Source organism: Ambystoma mexicanum, chromosome 4q, assembly GCF_040938575.1.
Source record: "Ambystoma mexicanum isolate Mex_15411 chromosome 4q, UKY_AmexF1_1, whole genome shotgun sequence".
Lineage (NCBI taxonomy): Eukaryota > Metazoa > Chordata > Amphibia > Caudata > Ambystomatidae > Ambystoma > Ambystoma mexicanum.
Genome location: NC_090928.1, coordinates 364,513,018 through 364,536,608, shown reverse-complemented (window position 1 = coordinate 364,536,608; position 23,591 = coordinate 364,513,018). Strand labels below are relative to the sequence as shown.

At 47.9% G+C, this 23,591-nt stretch overlaps 1 protein-coding gene across 2 annotated transcripts in view; it reads left to right on the top strand.

The window, feature by feature from the left end:
- HEATR1 (HEAT repeat containing 1) overlaps nt 1-23,591 on the top strand; it is a 1,158,897-nt gene that overhangs the window by 1,093,761 nt on the left and 41,545 nt on the right. For both annotated transcript variants that reach the window (XM_069607931.1, XM_069607932.1), the window contains exons 38-42: nt 5,140-5,298; nt 5,495-5,629; nt 5,739-5,843; nt 5,944-6,112; nt 12,782-12,933. In XM_069607931.1, coding sequence (XP_069464032.1) covers nt 5,140-5,298; nt 5,495-5,629; nt 5,739-5,843; nt 5,944-6,112; nt 12,782-12,933 — 720 coding nt within the window. The remainder of the gene's footprint in view (nt 1-5,139; nt 5,299-5,494; nt 5,630-5,738; nt 5,844-5,943; nt 6,113-12,781; nt 12,934-23,591) is intronic.

Sequence of the window (23,591 nt, the reverse complement as noted above, 5' to 3'; positions counted from 1 at the left end):
GGACCTAAGATATCCAGCCCTATCCTTGAAAAAGGGATCTCAATAATGGGTAATGGGTTTAGTGGAGCCAGTGGTGGTATATAGGTACTTGTTCTTTGGCAGATGGCACATGCCTGGGCAAAATTCTTGATGTCTGCATGGATTCCTGGCCAATAGAATTCAGTACTTTTGTGGGCTTGTGTTTTTGCTTCACCTAAATGTTCCCTTGTTAGGTGTGAGTGGACTATATCAAGAACCAATTGTTTATGACTTCTGGTAACAACTAACTGAGTTTTTGTTAAGCTGTCTGATGTAATATCTCCCCTATATAACAACCCATGTTTCAGGGGAAAAAAGGCCCACCTTTTCCCTGACCTTCAGGTTCAGGTATTACCTGGAGAAAGGCTTCGGCAAATTACCTTCCCCAAGTTCAAATGTAGCACAGTTCACACAAGATGGAGTTCTTGTGACTCCCTTCCCCGAGACAAAGTTCTCAGGTTGTCTGATTCTCGGGGTTCCCTTCCCCAAGACTTTAACGCCACGCTCACATTGGTTTCATCTGCTCAAAATTCAAAAGAAAACACAAGGATCCATTTGACCCATCTTCAGGTTTGCTTCACAGTTCTTTACAGCTGGCTCTCAGTCAGGGTTTCCTGGTCCTGGTTAAGGCACAGTTGTCAGACCGCACGGCCCACCCATCAGAGGTCACACAACCTTAAGTCTCCCCAAAAGATGTTGGGCCCCCTCATAGTCTCTTCTGCCTTGGGCTTTCACTTTCCGCACTTGCATTCAGTTCTTGGCTTGTCATACACTTGTGACTCTTTCTCACGTTTGTAGTTATTATTGACAGCCTCTTATCTTTGGAATTGTGATGTTCCAAGTTCATACTGCGTTTTATTGTCAGTGTGCCATTTGATATGTCTGGAGTATTTATTCACCGTCCAGCATATCATAGTTTACTCACACAGCAGCTTTCTTTCAGTTAGGTATCCAATATGGGTAGCATTTACTTGTGCTTGTGAACTGTTACTAATTTGCTGTCCCTTCAGAACGCTCCGGTCTCCCCGGTGTTCTCTGGCACTTACCGGTTCTTCACAGCTCCTTTTGGTGGCTCTCCCCGAACTGGAAAAAAACTTCCAGCTCGCTGGGCACGTCTCCTCACACACATCGGCTTCTCTGCTCTGCTTCACATGCGGTCCCTCGCGTCTTCCGCAGCTGCTGCTGCACCCAGGCTTGGGAGCGGACAGCTCTTTTTGTTCCTCTGCGGTACAGCAGCACCTGCTGCCTGGCTTCCAAGAAGATGGTTCCCGGTCCTGCAAAGTCCCTCCTGCATGTCTCCCGGGATCGTTGCCGATGTCTCGGCTTCTGGTCCCAACATGGCTTACTCTCTCCCTTCTCTCTCCTTGTGCTTCTAGGTTCCACCTTTTATACTCTCCACCATTACTAACAGGTTGCAGGTGAGTTGGGTTAGACTCAATTGCATGACCTTTTATAAGCCTGTTAGTGTGGCATGCCTTATCTTCATTACTAGCTGCCTCCAGGCAACTCTTCTTCGTTCCAGTACTATTTGCCTTTAGGAAGTGTGCACTACTCTTAGCTGCCTCTTCTCAGTATTTGGTGGGACACTAGAGGGAAGAATGGGATAGGATTGCCAATATCCCATAAAGAATGAGGGAGGGTAGGTCAGTGTTAGTGAAAGGGGGGGAATATCATGTCTCCCCATCAGGGACCCTCTCTCCAATCCCCAAGAAACCTTCACCCAGGTGATCCTCCCTCGCTTGTCCACCCCCAGGGTTGGATCCAAACACAACGGCCCTATCCTGGCCACTTGAACTAAGATCCCTGTTGATTAGATGTGAGAGCACCCCAGGTTTCTCACACATCCTAAGTGTTGTTGTTTGGTGCTCAGCCACATCTGTCAGTAGGTGGGCCAGGGAAAACCTTTGAGTCCCTGTTCTCCTGCTGTTGGTTGATCTCTCTCTCTTCACCAGAAAATGGAAAAAAGCTAAATCATCATATCAGGGTCTTGCAGCAACTTGCCATAAAACATGGCCTGAACAATTCATTCCCTGATTTCAGAAGTCTTCCATTCAGTGATGTGTATGTACGTCTGTTTGCTGCAAGTGAAGCTGTAAGAACAACTTCTCCATAGTAATAGATGTTCCAAATAAATATGTTCATTTTACAGGCAGATTCACGTTAGCTTCTACTTAAAAATAAACGTGAATAAGGCAGAAGTGATATACACAAGGTAAAGACCTGCATCAGCCTCGTATGTAGCTGCTGGGCACAGTTGATTGATTGATTGATTGATTATTTGTATAGCGTCTATACACAATGTGTTTCAAAGCGCTTCAAGGAGGGAGGGAACATGGGAGGAAAACAAAACATTCTAAACAAGTCCTTGAAAAAGATCAGAATGAAAAAAAAACTATCAATCATAGCAGATAGTACAAGTGCATGGAAACAATAAGGGAGAGGCAGGGGAGGAGAACAATACTAGCAGTAGCATTACTATGCCTCACGACAATTGTTGCAGTGCAAGAGTGATGAGAGGAAGGTGGGAGGGGGGTATAGGAGAGGAGGGGTAAGGTTAGGGACAAACAGGTGACTATCTAGAAAAGGTTGACGAGTGTTTCAAGATAGTACAGGGGGGAGAAGAGGGAAAAAGGGGAGACAGACAAGCTATTATCAAAGGTCAAAGGGACAGGTGATAAAAGTGCTGATGGAAAAAGGAAAAGGGGGGGCAGAAAGGCAGCAAAGACAGGCGGCTACGGCTTACTATGCCTAACGGCAATTGGGGTAGTGCCTAAATTTGAATAGAGGAGGAAGGGAGGAAGGGGTGAAGGAGAAAGCGTACAACAGGAGGGGCAAGGAGTAACGCAGGAAGTGATTGAGGGGTGGGGTGAAACTGAGGGACAAGGAGTGAGGGGTGAGACAGGAAAAAGTAGGGAGGGAGGTGGACACACAGGGATGTCAGGGGATACCTGTAAACATGGACAAAATGGTAGTGGGGGGGATATGGACAACTGACTGGGTAGGGCGGGCATGAAGACAATGGAGGGGGGGGTCGAGGGGTGACATGGACACTGGCAGAGGTAAGGGGGACCATGATGAATGGCGGTGGTGTAATGGGGCAGAGGACACAACTGGCGGGGTTAGGAGTACAAGAGGACAATGCAGGGGGTAAGGGGGCACGAGACAACAACAGGCGGGGTTAGGTAAACATGTGGACAATGCAGGGGGGAAAGGGGGCACAAGACACAACTGGCGGGGTTCGGGATACATGGGGACAGAGGTAGGAGGTAAGGGGGACAGAAACTGGCCAAAATCAACATAGTAGAAGGACATTCAAGAGGAAGATCTTGAAGTATGCATCCCAAAAATGAGCCATGGAAAATATATGTCCTGATCCTTACTCTTAAATGGCTAATAAGGGGAAAGGTCCAGCCGGTTGTTTTGCCCAGCTAGCCATAAAAATTAAAGCACTGAAGACAATTCAGTTTGGATGATCTGCTGCTCCTCCTAAGGGACCCAGTTATGTCACTCTCCATTTTACTTGAAGTATTGAATGCATTTGGTTTGTTTTCTGGTCTCCATTTAAACTGGTATAAATTAGGGTTCTCGCCAATAGGTGGTCCTGGGATTGAGCCTGTACAATCTCACTCCAGTGCCATGGAAGCGGCCCCCAGTAACGTTGACATTACTGGGTATAGTCATTGTAGGTCCCTGATCAGTTTGAGAAAAACATTGATATGGTCATTCAAGGTCTCAAAAATATTTTTTGAGGGTTTTTTTCCCCAGAGTATAAGCCCCACCTCAGACCAAGGAAATACTAGAATTGGAACAAAGGCTGCAGGGAAAAACTTTAAAACCTTCCCTGTGTGGGCTGATCTAGAAAGACCATTCGTCCAGGACCCCCTACTCACTTTCCCTGATTTTCTTTTAGTGCCCATTTGTTGTTTTTCCCTCCCTGTTTTAAATAGAAACTTTGTTTCACCTTGAATGTTCCGTCCTGGCCTGGTTATTGATCACCGTCATGCTCTTGACATCAGTCAGAAAGACATCTTGTTTCCTCCAGTCCAAAAGATGGCGGTACAGAGCATCCATCATCATCCCAGGTCCAGTCATGTATCTAGATGCTTCAGATTTAAAATCAAATCTCAGTTGGCAGAGGTCATAGCGCAGAAAGTCAGCTTTTATGCTGGAGGGTAATCTTAGTCACACATTCATGCATCATTCTAACATTTGGAAGCCACCCAATCATTGCTGGCCACCATGCACCAACTTTCATGGACATTCTCCCGGGCACCCTCGGGGAGTGTGGATTCCTTAGCAGTCCCAAGCAGCCATATCCCTCCAGTAACCATGTGCACACGCACAGTCTTTGTTCAGCTCCTGACTGGTGCTCAAGTTAGGAAATGACCATACGTGATCCACCTCTTTCTCCATCAAATCTCACTCAAGGGCACTGAAGTAATGGTGTCTGGTTACTGGTTTCAACAAAACTAGATTAGAGAACCCTCACCGCCCCACACTGCCAGGAAGGAAAGGCTTCCTGTGAGCCACAATAGCTACAGTTCATGCAGCCCCTATTTCATAGTACACTACCAGGAACCAGAACCAATGCAAATGTCTGAGTCCGGGTACTGGCCCAGGGAGATTAAGGGACACCTTGGCTATGGACTCCAATGTTTAAAGGCCACAAGGGTGCATTAAGCGCCACAAATCCGTCACATCTCCAATGATATATGGATGGAATTCGCTGGTGAAAAAATGATCACAAAACGCAACCAAAAATGCAGGCACTTCAAAAGTGGATTTCCCATCTTACAATAGTGATACATGCCATTTGATATGAATAGCAGACAACACCGAGTAGTGCCCAACTGATAACCGGGAAAATGTTTTATCTATGCCAAAAGCTTTTGCCTTTTCAATCCATGTTTATTTCTTTCAATGACGTTCACCTTATATTGCATTTAGCTAATAAACAATTATGTTCAATTGAGGAAAACCAATATGGGAACCATTTCCTGGCAAACCATGTTTTTCCGGGTCAATAAGTGTGACCTGTGAAATGAAAGTTCCATCTAGTTGAGAACCAGCCTTTGAATCCTATTTTGTGCTTTTTTTTTCATTTTGAAAATTTCATTCTAGGTTGCTCGACTGGAAAAAATTGCGGCCCAAGTGGGTCCAGCATCCCAGCTTTACTTGCGAATATCATCCTTGAAAACCACGTTATCAACTAAACTGGCCTCCAGAGTCTTGCTGCCAACCATCACTAAATGTTACTGTGACCTGCAGGACACGAGACAAGTAAGCATATTTCTGTCCTGGACTGGGGGAATGTTTTGTATCCATTGCCTAGTAAGTTTGCAGTGGGGTTTGTGAGTTTGAGATATCATTTAGATGATAGTGCCATTTTTTTATGATCAGGTTCTCCCTGGAACTTGCAAAGAGAAGTGTGATGCACTTTCTGCGTTTCACCACTCTTGTTCTTATTACATTTCAGAGCAGCCTGGGGCCCCTCATGGAAATTCTGAAGGACCACATTGCAATCATGGAAAAGCAGCAGCTTGTCGCCCAACAGACTGAGCTCACCACCTTTTTCCTTAAAGCCCTAGATTTCCGGGCAGAGCACTCTGAGGTAGGGCATCATTGCTTGTTTTGCACAACACAGGCAATGGTCAATTTCTTTGCCACTCTTTTTATTATGCATGCTTCAACCTCAAAATAATAACTTCCATTTATTGCAGGGTGATCTGCAGCAGGTTGGTCAGATAGAAGGCCATGTCATTAACTGTTTAATCATAATGGTCCTGAAACTTTCGGAAGGAACGTTCCGGCCCTTGTTCTTCAAGGTATGGATATTGACCCCTCCTAGGAAAGAGAAACAGAATACATTTGAAAATATGCTTTGAAGTAAATGTTACTTATTGTTTTTATTTTTTATTTTTTTAGCTATTCGACTGGTCAAAGACTGAGGATGCTTTAAAAGATCGGCAGTTGACATTTTACCGACTGGCAGATTGCCTCGCTGACAAATTAAAGGGACTATTCACGCTCTTCGCCGGACACTTAGTGAAGCCTTTTGCAAGCCTTTTGAATCAACTCAACTTAATAAAGACTGGTATGTTTTATTTTTAGTATATCCTTATTTGCTTTATGTTAAAGCTATTGTTTTCGTTCTCATAGGTGTTTACTCGTTTTCCCAGACGAACAAGGAGATTTGTGTTTTTTTTTAAATTTGTATATATATTTGCTGTAATGTGTTTATTTCTCATCACAGGTTTGTATGTTTTAATCATAAACCAATGGTTATATCAATGCACACGCATGACCCATAAGCACCTTTTATACAAATGGAAAAATCTCTCTTCAATGAGGTTAATTTAAAAGTTTGATTCAGTTCAAACATTTAGAACCAATCCTGTCAATACATTCCCTAGTTGCAGGTGGAGCAATGAGCACTTTGCGGATTTGGGTTCTACCCCATTCCTCCCCTTTATTTCATTGTGTGCACTTTCTTTGTGCACTTTTCCTCTTTTTGATTGACAGAATTTTTTTTAATGGGGGTGTCCCCCTATGACCTAGCAGCAGCCCACTCCCCTGCCCCCCCCCCCACACACACACATGCACTCAAATATCGAAGAAAAGTACATAAAGAAAGTGCACACAAGGAAATGTATCTCTGAAAACAAACGTGATGTGTGGATTTGGACAGTGTGATAGCCCAGGAATTCTGTTGAACCCTGCTGAAGGTCCCACTTAACATTTGACACTAAACCTTCTTATAGAGCTGAATTACATTTTTGAGGGTTCTGCATTCTCATTTTATACGATCCCCTACTCTTTTTGTTTTTCCTCCCATTTGTTTTTTGATTTTCAGATTTATTTGGGAGGTCAGAGGGACATTTGCCGAACCCCTCCTCCCCCCGCCACTTTCTCGCTTTTTTTAGTATATTGTCCTATGATAGCCCATATGGCTCCTAGAACAGGGGTACTTTTTAACTGTCCCATTTTGCCCTAACATGATTTTATCACCCTAAATAGATTTTGGGGGGGGGGGGGCAAGCTGGTGTAATCTAATTGTTAGTTTACGCTCGAACATGGGTGCAAGCAGATTTACTACAGCAGTAGCCCAATTTGCCTTAGTCATGGGGGTGATACTGGCTTTTTGTGTCCTACTCAGGGCCATTTTGATTTAAGGGTTTCCTTTGTTGTAGGAGGCCACAAGTGAATCCTAAAATGGCTGCACATGTGGGCTCTCTTTGAGGGACAGGGAAGTGATGTCAATCATCTGGGGGTGAGGGGCAGGGCGAGTTTATCACTGTGTGCTGCTACGAACGCTGACGGCATCCGTGGAGGTTTGGTGGCTAAGTGGGTTGTCCAGTTTGGACCAGTGTTTTTGTGTGCGTATCAACAGTAAAGAGTGCAGGAAGGTTTCAAGAGGTGGAAGGGAAGAGTCAGGTTTTGAGGGCCTTTCTGAATTCAAAGTGATTATCAATGTTGCAAATGTGCAGGGGCAGAGAGCTCAAGATGATCGGCGCTTGTACGAAGAAGAAGGATCCACCCAGTCTGGTGCAATTGTAGTATGGGACAAATAGGAGAGCTGCTGTGCCGGATCTGCGTGTCCTTGAGGGGTGGTAGCAAGTGACTTTGTCTTGGAGGAATTTTGGGCACGTGTCGTGGATGGCACAGTGAGTGATGCACATGGCTTTTAAAGGTAGTGCGTTGACCGATGGAGAGCCAGTTGATGACCCTTAGAGTAGGGCTGACGTGTTCTCTGGGAGGGAGGCTAATGAGCAGGCGCGCCGCAGCATTCTGGATTTTTTTTGCAGTTTCCTTGGCTAAAATGCTGGTGCTCCGAGATAGAGGCAGTTTGCATAGTCTAAGCGGGAGAGGATGATGGCGATGATGGCAGAGAAACGGCGAGGCTATCTGAGGTTTGGGAAGACCTGAGGATGCGTAGGTGTAAAAAACAGGTTCTGGATACAGAGTTGATGTGTTGGGAGAGGGATAAATCCATATCCATTGTGCATCCAAGGCTTATCACCAAGGTGGAGGTTGCCGGAGGGGTCGGGGGGTTGAGGGGGTGACACCTATGTAGTGAGGTCAGGGAAATGTTTGGGGAAGGAGTGCTGTTTACCTGCAGACAAGGATTTCTGTTTTCCCTGGATTGAGGATGAGGTGGTTGGTTGTCATCAGTAGTCAATATTTGAGAGGCATGCTGACCGGTCAGACAGTTGGAGCTTGGCCATTTTAGGATATTTTGGATGATCTGTGTATAGTCTGAGTAGTTGTAGCGGGTAAAATTGTGGGAGTGGATGAGTGCGAGAAGCCGGTTCTGGTAAATATTGAAGAGGAGGGGAGATGGGGATGCTCCCTGTGGGACTCCATTTGGTACTGATCGGGATGTAGAGATGAAAGCTTGGAGCAGCATGATTTGTGAGCGATTAGAGATGAAAGAGGAGAACCAAGTGAGGGCAGTGTCTTTTATTCCTAAAGAGTGTAACCTGTCTAGGAGAATGTTGTGGTCAATGGTGACTAAGGCGGTAGAGAGGTCAAGGAGAATGATTACAGTGGATTGTTAGGGAGAATTCTAATTTCTGTGCTAATTCCCTTCAACCTTGGAGACCCCCAGCTCTTTTGCTGGACTTTAGGACTTTTTAATTTTAACCCTCGAGTGAATGAGCCCTTTCTCACTCTCATATGTATTTGACCTGATTTGGATTATGTTTCCTTTATTTTTGCAGTCTGACAAACTCCATAGGCATCTACTTTTTGTATGGTGAGACAAAGCACCTTCAGTGCAGTGTCACAGAGAAATCCTTTAGTTTTCTCATAAGTTTTAAATACCTTTTCTTGTGTGAACTACTGCTCCCAAGAATACTAAAGTGAAATTAACTTTACTTACCTTTTCTCTTTGTGGGTCCAGCACACACCATCTTATGTGGAGTGCTGGGGGGGGTTACTTAGTAGCCCCTTATCCTACCTACACATGTAACATTTTCTATGTTACCCTCACTACTTTAAATGGCTGGTGGCAGTGGTTTAATTTTCCGACCATTGTGCTTTTCTACTGCTGGCTGAATCCTCTGCTACAGTATAGCACCCATGGGTGACCATTCTGTCAAAATTGCCCCGGTCTTTTTCCGCCATTTTCTTTTTGTGAGGTCGGTCTTGGGATTTACTCTGCGTGCCAAGCCAAGTTTGAGCCCTTTGTTTGTTTTGTCTTTGTCAGGTTTCTGTCCTGAAACCCGCCTTAGGCTCCAGTGTGTCTGGAAGGGCAGAAAGCGAGGGAGGTTCCCGAAACTCCCAAGTCCTTTGTCTCTAGGAATGCCTGAATGCACCCAGTCCTGACTGGGTGGCTGGCTGTCCAGAAAGGACATCCATCCTGCTGTTTGAGTGACAGCCTAGCCTGTGCATGAATGGGAGAAACCTGCTTAAAAGGTGAGGGTTTTGGGACTAGAGGCAGAGTCGAAGAAACCGTGAACAAAACTTGTTTCATCCTCCTGGACCTTTGAATTACCCGGTGAAGCCCTGCTGGTGTGCTGAAACTCCTTTTTCTGATCGACAAGAGAAGCTCCGGAAAAGACGACTACTTCCCTTGGGTTAGTGGAACCAACTGACCCAGAGATGAACTCCACTGGACCATCTTCCCAGACTAGCTGTACTTCTTTGCTGCTGCAGGAACCGAGTGCTAGGGGTCCAGAAATCAGTAGTCTAGTGCAACGTCTGCAATCCGGCCATAAGCTCCAGGAGTCTCCCAAGGACCCTTCAGAAGCAGGACGACCAGAGCTCCAGTCCCCTCACCAGAGTGCAGGACTCAAGGAGTGAAGGAATCCCAACCGGTATCCAAGATCTGCAGTGCTACTTTTTGTCATGTGCTGAAACCGCGAAGTGCTGCTGATTAGAAAAGAGCCTGTAGCTGCCGGTGACTTCCAAACTGCTACCGCAGGCTTCCTCCCTCCATGACTGAGGCTCAGGAACGCAGGATCTGCATCGCTGCATCCCGACAGAAGCCAGCTGGACTATTCTTCTAACCAGAGGTACTGTTCAGGCTTGTTGTACTTATCTAAGTGTCTTTAGCTTTGCTTTTCTCAGTTGAGACTTGCAGTAGCTACTTTTGTTAGAGTTCATTTCAGCTCTACCCTCTACAAGTGTAACAGCTTGTGACCCTAAAGTGATTTTCTACAAAAACTCTCTAGCTTTGTGCAAAACCTTTATTAACTACAAACTGCCTCAGCTCCATAAAGGGTGCTACAATTGACTTTGGCTGTCCTGGCCCCCTGCACACTCTTCTAGCCCATTGACTTTGATATTTTCTGTCCCGTCCCTTGGAGGTGGTAACTTGGTTTAGAACTATTATTGCTGGGAAAGGTTGTGTCTAGACTTCATTGGAGGATTTAAGCATACTCGCATGCCCTGAGAACCTGTTTAACCTTTTTCCTCCCTTTAACCCTTCCTTTGTGCAAACCTCAGATTCTGCAAAGTGTACTAGTTATATATATAAATGCCATTACTGTCCTTGTGAATGAAGTCACCTTCAGTGTGTAAAAAGCGTCTCTAAAGAGTATCTACTAAACTTATGCTGATTCTGGACAAGTATTTTAAAGTATATTTGTTACAAATATTGCCCTTTTTAAAGAATGCTTATTTAAAAAACTGATGTTAAATAACTATAACTGAAACGTTGAGTGTAAGTGTTACTTGGCTACTTGTATTTGCGAATTTCATTGCTACAGCTCTTCAGCTCACATTTACCTGTCTTGAGATAAACCTGGCTTCTCAGTCACACTACCAACTTGTGTAGTACAGGCCTATACCAAAAGGTGGGTTACCGAATACCAAGAGGACAAGTGTTGTGTAGCCTCACACAGTGTGACTACATCAATTCTTGCTTAACACAGATGCTTTCACGTCCACTGTTCGTTTTAGGTTGTCTCAAACGGACACTAGGGAGGACTTGGGAGGGGTTTGATGTAGGAGACTAGAGACTAGGTTAAATCTGAGGAGGGTGGGTGGGCATGGGTCTTCAGGGGAACCTGACCGTTGGCTTTGTGCTAGGAGCGAGAGGAACGCCTGGTGTGAGATTGGGGAGAAAGAGGCGAAGGTTTGTATCGGGAGAGGGTTTGGACAAGTAATGGCCGGTGGGCGAGTAATGGGCTGGCGTATATTTCTAATTTAAAGATGATGGCAGAGTGTCTGTCGATAGCGATACTGTGGAAGTGTTCTGATAAGGCTTCGCATAGGGATTGGGAATTGGGGCGGATTAGTGAGGGGGAGCAGCCTGAAGAATTTAATTCAGAAATTATTCTATGCAGTTCCTCGATTGGGTTGCGAGAGTTCAGGATTCTGTTACCATAGAATGCTTTCTTGGTTTTTTATTATGTTCATCCTGTAGGCCCTTCTTAGTCTTGTTAGGGCGGTTTTGTTTTGTTCAGTTGGGTTTCAGGGTTTTTAGCGATTTGAGGTTGGCGGTGTACCCCCTCGGTGTGGGCCTGATCTCTGTGAGGGCTGTATTGTTGGGGCGAGGGGTGCGAGGACGTTAGAGAGCCGGTGGCTGAAGAGTTTGATGGTGGCGTTGCTTCCTGGAGGGAGAGTGCTGAGAGTGAGTTGTGGAGGGAGTTGGCTAGATCCAGGGTGATAATGACCTTGTTCCAGGGTGGGGTAAGAGGTGTGGAGGGCGGTGGTGACCGGGCATGGCCTTGGGTGCGGGCTGCAATTGGGAGTGGTCTGGAGAAGAAGATTGCGGAGTGATTTGTCCATGTTAGAGAGCATGGAGGCAGTGTGGGTATGATGTTTGTGGTGCTAAAGATCGCATTGAGAGTATGGCCTCTAGTGTGGGTGGGCGTAGAGATGCGTTGTCAGGTTGAAGGCTTCTAGGTTGTCTGTGAGAGATTAGGTTATAGGGTTTGAAGGGGAGTCAAGCCAGATGTTGAAATCACCTAGGATGGGGAGCGCTGGCTGTCGGTTGAAGGTAGTTGTCAGAGTGTTGTTGAGTGTCTGAGAAGGTTTGCTCCATAGCTCTTAAAGGCATCTGTATTTTTCTATTGTAGCACACAGCTACTTAGGGGCAGTGTTGCTGGGGACCCTTAGGGTCCTATGTTAAGATTATTTTTATATATCCTCATGTAACTACAGTTCTTAAGGATAGAGAGTTACTATCTCTCCCACAACTCTATAGTCTGAGAGATTGGCACATGCGTAGTGCCAAAGGGATACATAGTATCCCCCTTCTCTCTGCTCCTGTGACTTTATAGTCACATAGACAATCTGCTAGTCATGGCTGGTGGCAGGGGACGTGTTCTACCAACTATTGTGTAATTTATGTACCGCAGGCTATGTCCATAGCCTCGGTAGTGCACAATAGGGGCAACCAAGTACCAACTTGGAGCCTCCCTTCTTTTTTCGTTATTACTAGCGTGGTGGTTCTTTGTTAGCCCTTCTTCTGCCATTTCAGGAGGGGGAGGTCAGTGTGTGTGTTTTGCCTTTGGCGGGAAACCTTGGGTGTCCCCTCATAGGCTCCAGAGTGTATGGGCAGGCAGGAAGTGTGGGGAGTAGTTTTACAGCCCCCCACCCCCGTCCTTTGCCAGATTGCCTGAAAAGGGCCAGCTCCCACAGGGGGGGTCTTGTCTGTTTGCTGTATTATGTCAAACTAAAAGAATAAGCAAGATGGCCACTAATTATTGTGAATTCTTGCATTTGTTTTCTTTTCAATCAATACGTTAAAATGATAACACAAAAGGAAATATTTAACGTAGTCATATTTTGACATTTGTAATCATATGAGCAGATGAAGATTTCTTCGACTTCGAGAACAATGAAAAAAGCTGTTTGCTGCTAGAGTTCATCCTCGACTGCTTGCACAAGATTTTCCTCTACGACACCCAGCGTTTTGTGAGCAAGGAGCGAGCTGAGGCATTAATGATGCCATTGGTGGATCAGGTAATTCAGTGCACCTTTTATGTGTTATTTATTTTGGCTTGAAAATATTCTGAAGAAAATGAATGTAAAAATGAGGTACAGTCCAATGTTTGAGAACATGTTCCATCTTATGATTAGTCACTTATTTTATTCAACGAAATTGTGATATTGTAATACTTCAGTTACTCATTGCTGCACTGTCACCATGATCTGCTAAGCAGCTATATTGCTCTAGTATGCCTACTGTTTAAAGAATTTCAGTAGATTTGCCTTGCATACTGTGGTCATCCCCTTGTCTACTTATAGCATTGGAGTGACAGCTGGTGACTCAACACGTAAGCCTCTCTTGCTCTGTGCTTTTTATATGACTTAGTTGAGGGAGTATCAGTTGAAGGCTCAGAACATACATCCAGGTTGTTGCCTTGGTCAGCAAGTGGTTTTATTTCCTTTGAATAATCTGGGAATTGCATTATATTGTATTCATCCTAGAACTTAAATCTGACTTAAATCTTGTCCCCATAATCTTGTGTTAGATTTGCTCGATACAGCAATTGTTCTGCTTAGCTAGGCTAATTTTGGATTGCCCTAGACTTTCCAAAGAAGGGACAGCATATGCAATGCCCTTATTAGGGACAGGCAAACCAAGCTACCTTCCCACTGCCATCTTTACCCCCAACCTCACTCCCCCTACATCCCCACTGGCTCAGAAGTGTAGTTAGGAAAACAGAGATAGGCTTTATGGAAATCCCCTCATGGCCAGAAATGGCAAAGACAAGAAATGTGACAAATTGCTGCTTTATTTAGTCAAAGCAGAGATACACACACGAATTCTACAGCTCCAAATTCACTCTCAACTCATTACAGGCAGGCAGTGGGTTATTGAGCTGCCATGACCTCACAACCAAAAGAGCGATCTCTCAATGATTTAGATGGGACAGCACACTCTAGAAATATACCCAATACCAAAACTTCAAAAAATATAGTTTAATTTATTACAGCATCAATAAAGGCTGGCGTTCAACTCTGCAAGGGTGTCTAAAAAAGGAACCATGTACAACAAAATAGGAATACATTTAGGTCAAACCAATTTAAGAACACAAAGTGCTGTCCCATTTAAATCATTGAGGGATCGCTCATAAAAGTCCAATGTGGTTGCACTACCTTGTAAGAATTTGAGGTTGAGAACTGGAGTAATTGCCTTCTCTTTCCATTATTATACATGCATTTTCCCCTACAAAAAACAGGGTTTTCTGATACCTCACACTCAAAAGATACATCCCTTGCTCTTAGGCGAAATGGGATTGGATGAACAGTAAAGGATAATTACAGTTTATGGGCGACAGATAATTTGATTGGCCTGGCTAGATCTGGTAGCTCTACCTGGCACCACCCCCAGGTCAGTGCCAGCCTTGTCAGTTTAGCAAATTTACCAGCATGTGAGCAAAAATTATGGGTGGGGAAGGTGAGCTCAGAGCACCGTCTTCTTCCCACTATTTTTTCAGCCCTCTGACTTCCCGCGCCTTGAGCAAGGACACTCCGTTCTCCATCTTCATGTTGTGTTGCATATTTTTCATCGTCTGTCTTCGATTTGATGGGAACAACCTTATCTGTCTGAAATGAGCTTTGTTCCCCGGCTCCAGGACACGAGTTCATGGACCATAAAATATTATTTTGTGTGCTGGCATTTGAGGGATTTTAGCCTTTTTGGCCTTGCAGTATCTTTTCAACTGGCTCGAGCCTGCTTCCCCAGTGTCCTTGGCAGGGATGGACATGCTTCCGGCCTGTTTCGCATCTCTCAGAAAAGTCAGTGTATCAGGTCTTGGTCCTGTGTTTTGAGCTTCCCAATTATTTTCAATGCAGCTGTGGCTTCCATTTTGCTGATGATACCCTTTTCGGTGTGAGCAAGCAATTTTGTGTGTTTTGCACCTGGCTAATGTCTCTGCGGGTGTGTGCATCCATGTCGCCTTTTCATGATTAATTTGGTGATGTCATCCGGGTATGGTCTTTGGGGCTACTTCAGTGGGTGGCATCCGTAATCTTGGTGGTATTATGCTGGGGATGGGGGGAGGTGGGGATTGAGACCCCCTGAACAGCTCCTTACCTGTGCCTTAAGATGCTCCACCGGGTCTGCAGTGACATGTGATTTCAGGCATGTACGATTCCCAAAACACAGCCACTCTGCAAAGGTGACATGTCAGGAATTTGTTTTCCACACAAATTTAGAAGTTCTGTCATACATTAAGATACTTGTATCATTGCCAGGCACTTGCACAAATTGCCAGCTTTTGCCATCAGACAACAGCAACTAGCACGATTTAATAGACATTTCAGTATATTGTCATTGTACTTGCATCATAAAACATGTTTTTATAGAGCTTCATGTATATAGAGTGCTTCTGGAAGTTAAAGGTTTTTATTTTATCATAGAATAAATCATGTCTATTCAAACAGTTAGCAAATGGTAATAATGGCAGTTATGTATGATATAAGCAGACAAAGAAATAGTTAGCATGAAATTAGTATCAAGTATACTGGTTCACCCATATGTATCTAAGAATGAACCCCAAATCTCTAAAAACACATCGTCACCCCTCTTCTTGTAAATGATCCAGATAGACCATGTTGAAGTAGATTTTCCTTCCTGAGAGAAATTCTCTCCACCTGTGAGTGCCCCAGCACTTTTTGCTGGTGTGACGGGCAGCCGTCACCTATACGCATGCTGACTCTTTGAATAAAATCGAAGGGCTTTTATTACAATGGTTATGGGTGGACTAAGATGATGCCCCGATAGAGAAGCTGCAAAAAATAAAGTGGGGCCGCGGCAACTGATGGCTCCGTGGCTTGGATGGCGTGGGGTGCTTGGCAGCTTGTCGGACAGCTGTGGCCGAAGAAGCAGAGTGTTTTGAGGGGATTGGGTCCTCCGACGTATTCCATATCTATGACATGTAATCACCACAGCTGTGCTGCGTCGGAAACTTTTTTCGGCGCCTGCGTCCTGCGTCGATGACGATGCGCCGTCGTCGAGGACCTCCTCCGACGTCATCCGATGTGATAAGTAGGACGCACGACGCCCGTAGCCTCAGTTCCGTTTTTTCTGCGAATGTGTTGCTTCGTGAATCTCAGTTAACGCCTCGACTCTTTGGAGTTCTGTTCTTCTTGGTTCTTCAAACCTGTTCGTTTTTGCGAAAATCCTTCGTGTGAAGATGTCTTCTACTTCGTCTTCGACCCCGCGTCCGGGCTTCAAGAAGTGCGGGGAGTGTGGGTCCAAGATGTCGGTGACGGACTCGCACAACGCCTGTCTCTGGTGCCTCGGGGAGGACCACGACACGGATGACTGTATCGACTGCCAGTCGCTCACGTCCAAAGCCTTACGTGAACATAAGAAGTTGTCGGTTGGTCGGGTGTCAAAGCCCCGGAAGTCGAAGTCTGCGGGGCTTTCGACGGATGATTTGAGAGGAGACTCTCCGCGTCATCGTCGGAAGTCTCGTGGGTCTCCTTCTAGGAGTCGGTCTCGCCACTCCTCAGCCTCTTCGAGGCATTCTCGGAAGCGCCGACACCGGTCGTCTTCCTCTGCCCGGCACGTCGCTTACCCCACCAGCCGTGCGACGCCGGAGGAATGGGCTTCCTTCGGGAAGAAAATGCTGGCGATTCTCGAGTCGCAGGGTACTAAGCCGTCCGCGCCCCCGAGTGGGGTCGGTCGTGAGAGGTCGAGAGACACCGCTCACAAGAGTGGTCGGCACGAGTCACAGGAGAGGTCCCGTTCGGACAAGGGGACTCGTTCTCGACGTACCCGTTACAGGTCCCGGTCCTCGACACGTTCGAGACCGTGTGCACCTGTGATGTCTTCGAGGAAGACATCGACGTCTGAGGCGTCGACAGGCATTCTCGAGGCTCCGGCTCCGAGGAAGTTGTTGTAGCCGTCAATGCTCAGGTCGTCGAAGGTCACGCTCTGAGCTCTGGCTTCGAGGACTGTGTCGACGCCGTCGATGCTGGCGGCGCTGCATCTGACCTTGACGCCGATTTACTCGACGTCGACGCCGATCCTCTGAGCGCCGATGCCTGTTCTCTCGACGCCGGCGCCGATTCACTCGACGCCTTTCGAGGCCGGGGTGTCGGAGGTACCCCGTGGCACGGGGGAACCCCCTAGGAAGGCTCCGGTTAAGAGCAAGCACTCTCGGGTGCCTTCTTTTCGCCACCTGGAATATATTTCAGAGGCGGATGAGGATTCTGATGGCCTGGTTCCTAGTCGGGTTCCAGATGAAATTGTCTCGGGCCATAGTCAGTTTGATGATTTGAGGCAGTCACTGCATGATGCCAGTGGACTGGACACCTCTCCGGAGGTGGAGTTTTGTCGACCTGAGCCTGGCTCTCATGCCGATTCCTCGTACCGACGCCTTATGGCTAGGGTTTCTGAGTACTTGGGATGGTCTGCTCCCCCAGGGGAGTTTGTGCAGGATGATCTCACGGACATCCTTGATGTTGATCCCCCAACTGACCCGGTACTGCCGTTCCATATGGCTTTACAGAGAAGGGTGGCAGCGGCTTGGACAGCTCTGGAGAGTCTCCTGGCGGTGAGCAGGTCCTTGTCGCGAAAATACCGTCCAGCTAGTAGCAACCCCTGCTACTTGACCAGGCACCCCACTCCAGAGAGTTTGGTGGTGCAGGCGGCCCCGGCAAAGCAGGCGTCGTACCCTACCATCCCTCCTGATAGGGACGACAAACGTTTTGATGGCTGGGCGAAGAAAGTGTTTTCTTCTGGTGGTATGGCGCTTCAGGCGGCCAACTCCATTTGTGCCTTGTCTCGTTTCACTCACACTCTGTGGAACTGTGTTGCGTTAGCGGCTGAACATATTCCGAAGGGGACGAACGGGATGGTTTCCTTGCTATGGTCCAGGATGGTAAGGATGCCATGTGTGAGTCCGTTCAGTCGGTTTTGGACTTGGCTGAATGCGTCAGCAGGTCCTTGGCGGCGAGCACCGTGATACGCAGGTTTGCGTGGTTGCGGAAGTCGGGGCTTGCTCCTGATGTGCAGTCCCGGCTCCTCAACATGCCCTTTGACAGTGAACACCTTTTTGGCAGCAAGGCTGACGAGAGCCTTGAGAGGTTGCAGACCTCAAAAGCTGCAGCGAAGTCGTTGGGCGCAGCAGTTCGCCAACCTCCGCCTTTTCGTCCTAGGGGACAGCAATGGAGGGGTGGTCCCTTTCGCTATTACTCGTCCTTCAGTAAAGCGAGAGGAGCTGGCAGTCAAAGAGGCCAACGCAGGGGTACCATAGGTGAACGATAGGGTACCCGTGGTGCCAAGGCCGCTCTGGAAGTTGTCTCTTTTCCCTCAGGTAACGCCGCAGCCGCTACCCCTCAGTCATGAGGCCATGCCCCATGGTTCGCCGGTTGGGGGGAGGCTGGCGCAGCATCTTGTAGAGTGGCGTGCCATTACTTCAAATGTGTGGGTTCTGGAGATCATAAACCACGGCTACTGTCTTCCCTTTCGGCACAGGCTTCGCGACAATCCACCGGGGAACCTCTCTTTGCAGAGTCCGGATCCGCTCCTTGCGTAGGAAATTCAAGCCCTGCTGGAGAAAGGCGCCATATAACTGGTGCCTGTAGCGGAGAGGAACAAGGGATAGTATTCCCCTTATTTTTTGATTTCGAAGAAAGACGGGGGATTGAGACCCATCATGGACTTGCGCGGTTTGAACAAACTCCTAAGGAAGGACAAGTTCAAGATGGTTACTCTCTCTCAAGTCCTCCAGGCCCTTCAGCTTCAGGACTGGTTGGTGTCTCTCGACCTCAAGGATGCTTACTTCCATGTGCCGATCCATCCCAAGCACAAGAAGTACCTGAGGTTCGCCGTTGGAGACTCGCACTTTCAGTTTCGGGTCCTGCCGTTCGGATTGACCTCCGCCCTGAGGGTTTTCACCAAGCTCATGGTGGTGGTGGCAGCGCATCTCAGGCAAGGGGGGATTCACGTCTACCCCTACCTGGACGATTGGTTGATCAGGGGGAGCTCTCCCGAGCAAGTCCTAGATCATCTGTTCGTCACCTGCCACTCCCTTCACAGGCTGGGCTTCTCCCTGAATTTAAAGAAGTCCCATTTGACGCCAACACAGCGGCTCCAGTACATCGTAGCAGTGCTCGACACTTCCCTGGGGCAGTGCTTTCCTCCCCAGGTGAGGGCTCTTCACATTCAGCAGATGATGCACAAGTTTCAGCATGCCCAGACGCTCCCAGCGTTCGAGTTCTTGAGGTTGCTCGGCCTCCTGGCATCCTGCATTCTTCTGGTGCCAGAGGCTCGCCTGCGGATGAGATCTTTGCAGTGGGCACTCAAGATGCAATGGTCGCAGTCCTCCGGCAGGATGTTGGACCCGGTTCAGGTGCCGCCCTCGGTCGCCCGGGACCTTCTGTGGTGGGCCGTCGAAGGCAACTTGATGAAGGGGGCTCCGTTTTGGCTTCCCTGGCTGGAGGTGACGATCGTGACGGATGCATCCCTCACGGGATGGGGAGCTCATGCCAACGGGCTGACAGTCAGCGGTCGTTGGTCTCCGTCGGAGTCCAGACTCCATATCAATCTGTTGGAGCTGAGGGCCGTCAGGCTAGCCCTGAAGGCTTTTCTGCCGACTGTGCGAGGAAAGAGTGTCCTGATCCTGACGGACAACACAGTGGCCATGCACTACCTCAACAAAAAGGGGGGGCAGGGTCACTTCCTCTGTGCAGGGAGGCGATGCAGCTCGAGTTCTGGGCCATCCAGCAGGAAGTTTCGATCTCGGCAGTTCATCTGGCCGGAGACGACAACGTGACGGCGGACGCTCTGAGCAGGCAGAGCACGATCTCTCACAAGTGGGAGTTGGCTCAGGAGATTCTCCTGGAGATCTTCGCCCTTTGCGGGACCCCTCAAGTGGATCTCTTCGCCTCCAGTGTCAACCGGAAGTGCGAAAGGTTTTGCTAGCGGGTATTTCCTCCAAAAGCCTTAGGAGACGCGGTCGTGGTGGAGTGGTCATTCCCGCTGCTGTACGCGTTTCCTCCAGTCTCCGTCATCCCGCAAGTGCTGCAGAGGTTACGGAGGTTCGGTTCCCGGATGATCCTCATTGCTCCGGCGTGGGCTCGGAGGACGTGGTACCCAGACCTTCTCGACTTATCCATCTGCCCTCCACGTCGTCTTCCCTACCGAGACCATCTGCTCTCACGGGAGGGGGGGGTCAGGTTCTCCATCCAGAGGTCAGATCCCTCAACCTTCACGCTTGGCTTCTGAAAGGTTGAGGTATAAGGATTGGGACCTCCCTGAAGACGTGATAGAGGTGTTGCTTTCGGCCCGAAGGCCAGCAACAAAGTCTCTGTACCGTTGCCGTTGTTGTAAGTTCTGCGACTGGTGCAGAGTTCAGAATGTGGATCCTTTTGCATGTGACATCCCCATGGTTCTGTCCTTTTTACTTTCTTTGGCCCACAAGGGCTTGCAAGTGGGTACCATTAAAAGTTACCTGGCGGCGCTGTCCATCTTTAAGCGCTCGTCTGAAGAGTGTTCTCACTTCAAAATCCCTTTCATTTCACAGTTTCTGAAAGGGCTCACTAATGTGTTCCCTCCGTCACCTTTCCTGGTGCCCGGTTGGGATTTAAACCTTGTTCTTAAGTTTCTTATGGGTGCGCCGTTTGAACCTTTACATTCTTGCCCTTTGAGGCTGTTAACTCTGAAAACTGTGTTTTTAGTTGCGGTTACTTCCGCTCGCAGAGTGAGTTACAGGCACTTTCAGTTAAACCACCCTTCACTGTATTTCACAAGGACAGGGTTGTCCTTAGAGTTCGTCCTTCTTTTCTCCCGAAGGTAGTGACGGAATTTCATTTGGCCCAGAAGGTTGCTCTTCCGGCATTCTATCCTCCTCCGCATCCTAGTAAGGAAGAGGAGAGGCTCCATAGGCTTAATCCTAGGAGAGCTTTAAGCTTTTATGTTTCACGCATGTCCCGGGTCAGAGTGGACGATCAACTCTTTATTGGTTACGCTGGAAAGCGTGTGGGGCAAGCTGTGACGAAACAGACTTTGTCTCGCTGGATTATTTTGGCCATCTCGGAGTGTTACCGCTTGGTGAGTAAGGACCCACCGGCTGGCTTGCGGGCCCATTCTACCAGGGGTATGGCTGCATCTACTGCCCTGCAGAGGGGTGTTTCTATTCGCAACATCTGTGATGCAGCCACCTGGGTTTCAGTACATACATTTGTATGTCACTATTCCCTCGATTCCATCCGAGGACAGGATCTGGCCTTTGGCAAGGCGGTCCTTTGCTCTGCTATTTGATTGGCAATTCTAAATTTTGATTCTAAATTCTTTCTCTCCTCCTTGCTCTGGTACTGCTTTGGGAGTCTGTCATAGATATGGAATACGTCGGAGGACCCAATCCCCTCGAAGAACAAGTTACTTTCTTACCTGGTAACGTTCTTTCGATGGGATGGTCCGACGACGTATTCCATATCGCTCCCTCCCTGCCTTCCCCGCTGCAGAATTTCTTTTGCGTTTACAGCTCGCGTTACGCAAGGCTTTGTGTCTGACTGGCAGTTGACTAATGTCACACGTTCTGGGGGAAAAAACTACAACTGAGGCTACGGGCGTCGTGCGTCCTACTTATCACATCGGATGACGTCGGAGGAGGTCCTCGACGACGGCGCATTGACGTCATAGACGCAGGACGCAGACGCCGAAAAAGTTTCTGAAGCAGCACAGCTGTGGTGATTACATGTCATAGATATGGAATACGTCGTCAGACCATCCCATCGAAAGAACGTTACCGGTTAAGAAAGTAACTTGTTCTTTGTCACTCTGATGCTTCAATTAATCCCACCTGGGCTGGTGCGGAGTGCCAGAGACTGACGGGGCACTGGAGCGGCGTGGGTGCACCTCTGCCTGCAAGGGGCAAGCAGAGGGAGATCTGGCAGCAGCAATGTAAGTGGCGACATCTTGGAGGGGATCGGCAGGACGAGAGGTGGCCGCCAGTAAGCTGCCAGGGTGGAACGATGTGATGCATGGAGAGCCATATGATGCGATAAGATATAACGTGTTGGAGCTGCAAGAGGCTGAGTCTGGACCCGCCTGGCACAGAATACTGTATTTGGTGGCCAGAGGGTGGAGGCCCGAGGAGATTCGGTTTCAAGTCTAAGTATGGTACGGCAAACAGAGTGGTGTCGGGGAAATACAAGAAAAAACTGTCCCAGAGGATACCAACTTCTTTGCGCCCCATGGCAGGCAGCGTTGCAGTACCCTGTCAAGGCGGAATTGGGCCGTATTGAGCAGACCATCTCCAGACTGGAGGGGAAGTTTGAGAAGCTATCGTAGAGGGTGACCCAGTTGGAGGCAAGGTCCACCACACTGGAGCAAAAGACCAGTGAGTCGGATGAGTAGTGCTCTCGGACTTATCCCTTTGGTGGAGAAAATTACCCAGGAAACGGAAGTGATGGCACGGGGTAGCAAAGCGATGGAAACTAGACTGTAGAACCTACAAAATGCAGTGCAGGCCTCACAGCTGTGGGTCATTGGCCTCCCAGTGGTTGTGGATGGGTGGGTCCGACCGGATAGCCTTTATAGCCACCTGGCTAACAGAGTTGCTCGACCTTGAAGTCAGCTGGAAGCCCTACACTTCTAGTCCGGCTCAGTGACTCCTATGACAGGGACAAGATCCTGAGGCAGCGGCAGTGAAGAAAACACTAGAGTACCAGGGTCATAAGATTTATCTTTTCCCTGATTTCTCGCCTGCCATTCACAAAAGAAGGAAATCTTTCAACAGAATGAAGAAGGCCTTTCCGCCGCGTGGTGTTAAAGCAGGACTGCTCTGGCCTGCAAAGCTCAGTCACCTGGAACAGCAAGGAATATCTTTTTTGGTACAAAGAAAGTGCTGACAGGCTGCTGAAATCAATCCCAGTGGAGAAGCCTCTTAACAACATTTGATGCAGGTCCGGTGGCATGGGCGAATCTCCTCCCCTTTTCCTTTCCCATCTCTTTGCAGATTGTGATTGCTGTTGAGCGTCCCAAATGTTTGTAACGGTTTGTCAGCATTGCCAGCCTCATTCTTTTCCCTTCAGGGGGCTACCTTGCTAAAGCTGAATGTGATATTCGGTGGGACTCCTTAGTAGACTGAGGGTTGTTTGGTATTAATTTGCTGGCCTTACCCCAGGCGTCGCCTTGGTAGGGTGTTGTTCCCGTTGCTTCAACCAGTGAGACGCTCCTCAACAATGTGAAGCGGACTCACAGGGTTGTTACCAGCATGAACAAAGGTTTTTCATGTGTTAGCAATTGCACAATGTGGGTACTTCCTACTCTTGTTTCGTTGCATTGTTTGTACAAGATTTGAAATAAATGAAAGTTAAATTAAAAAAAAAAGGAATTATGGGTCAGAATGGCTGGTTTTGTTATGATTCTTCTTGCCTGATTTATCATAGGATATTTTGGCGCTAAGGCCGGCACTTTCCTCTCTCTCGTTTTTCCGGGTCTGAGTCTGGGTCCCACCGCTCAGCCCCAGACGCCCCTATCGGGGGTGTTAGTACTCTCAGATAGGTATCCCCTAGTTGTCGTTCTTAGAACTACGGCTCCAGGTGTTTTCCCTAAGTCAACGACTACATGACTCCCTAGGGAACTTCTAGCTTTCCTTCTCCTATCGTTGGTTAGTCTCTGGGAATAGGGAATGGTGCCTTCTTTGGCCCTGTGT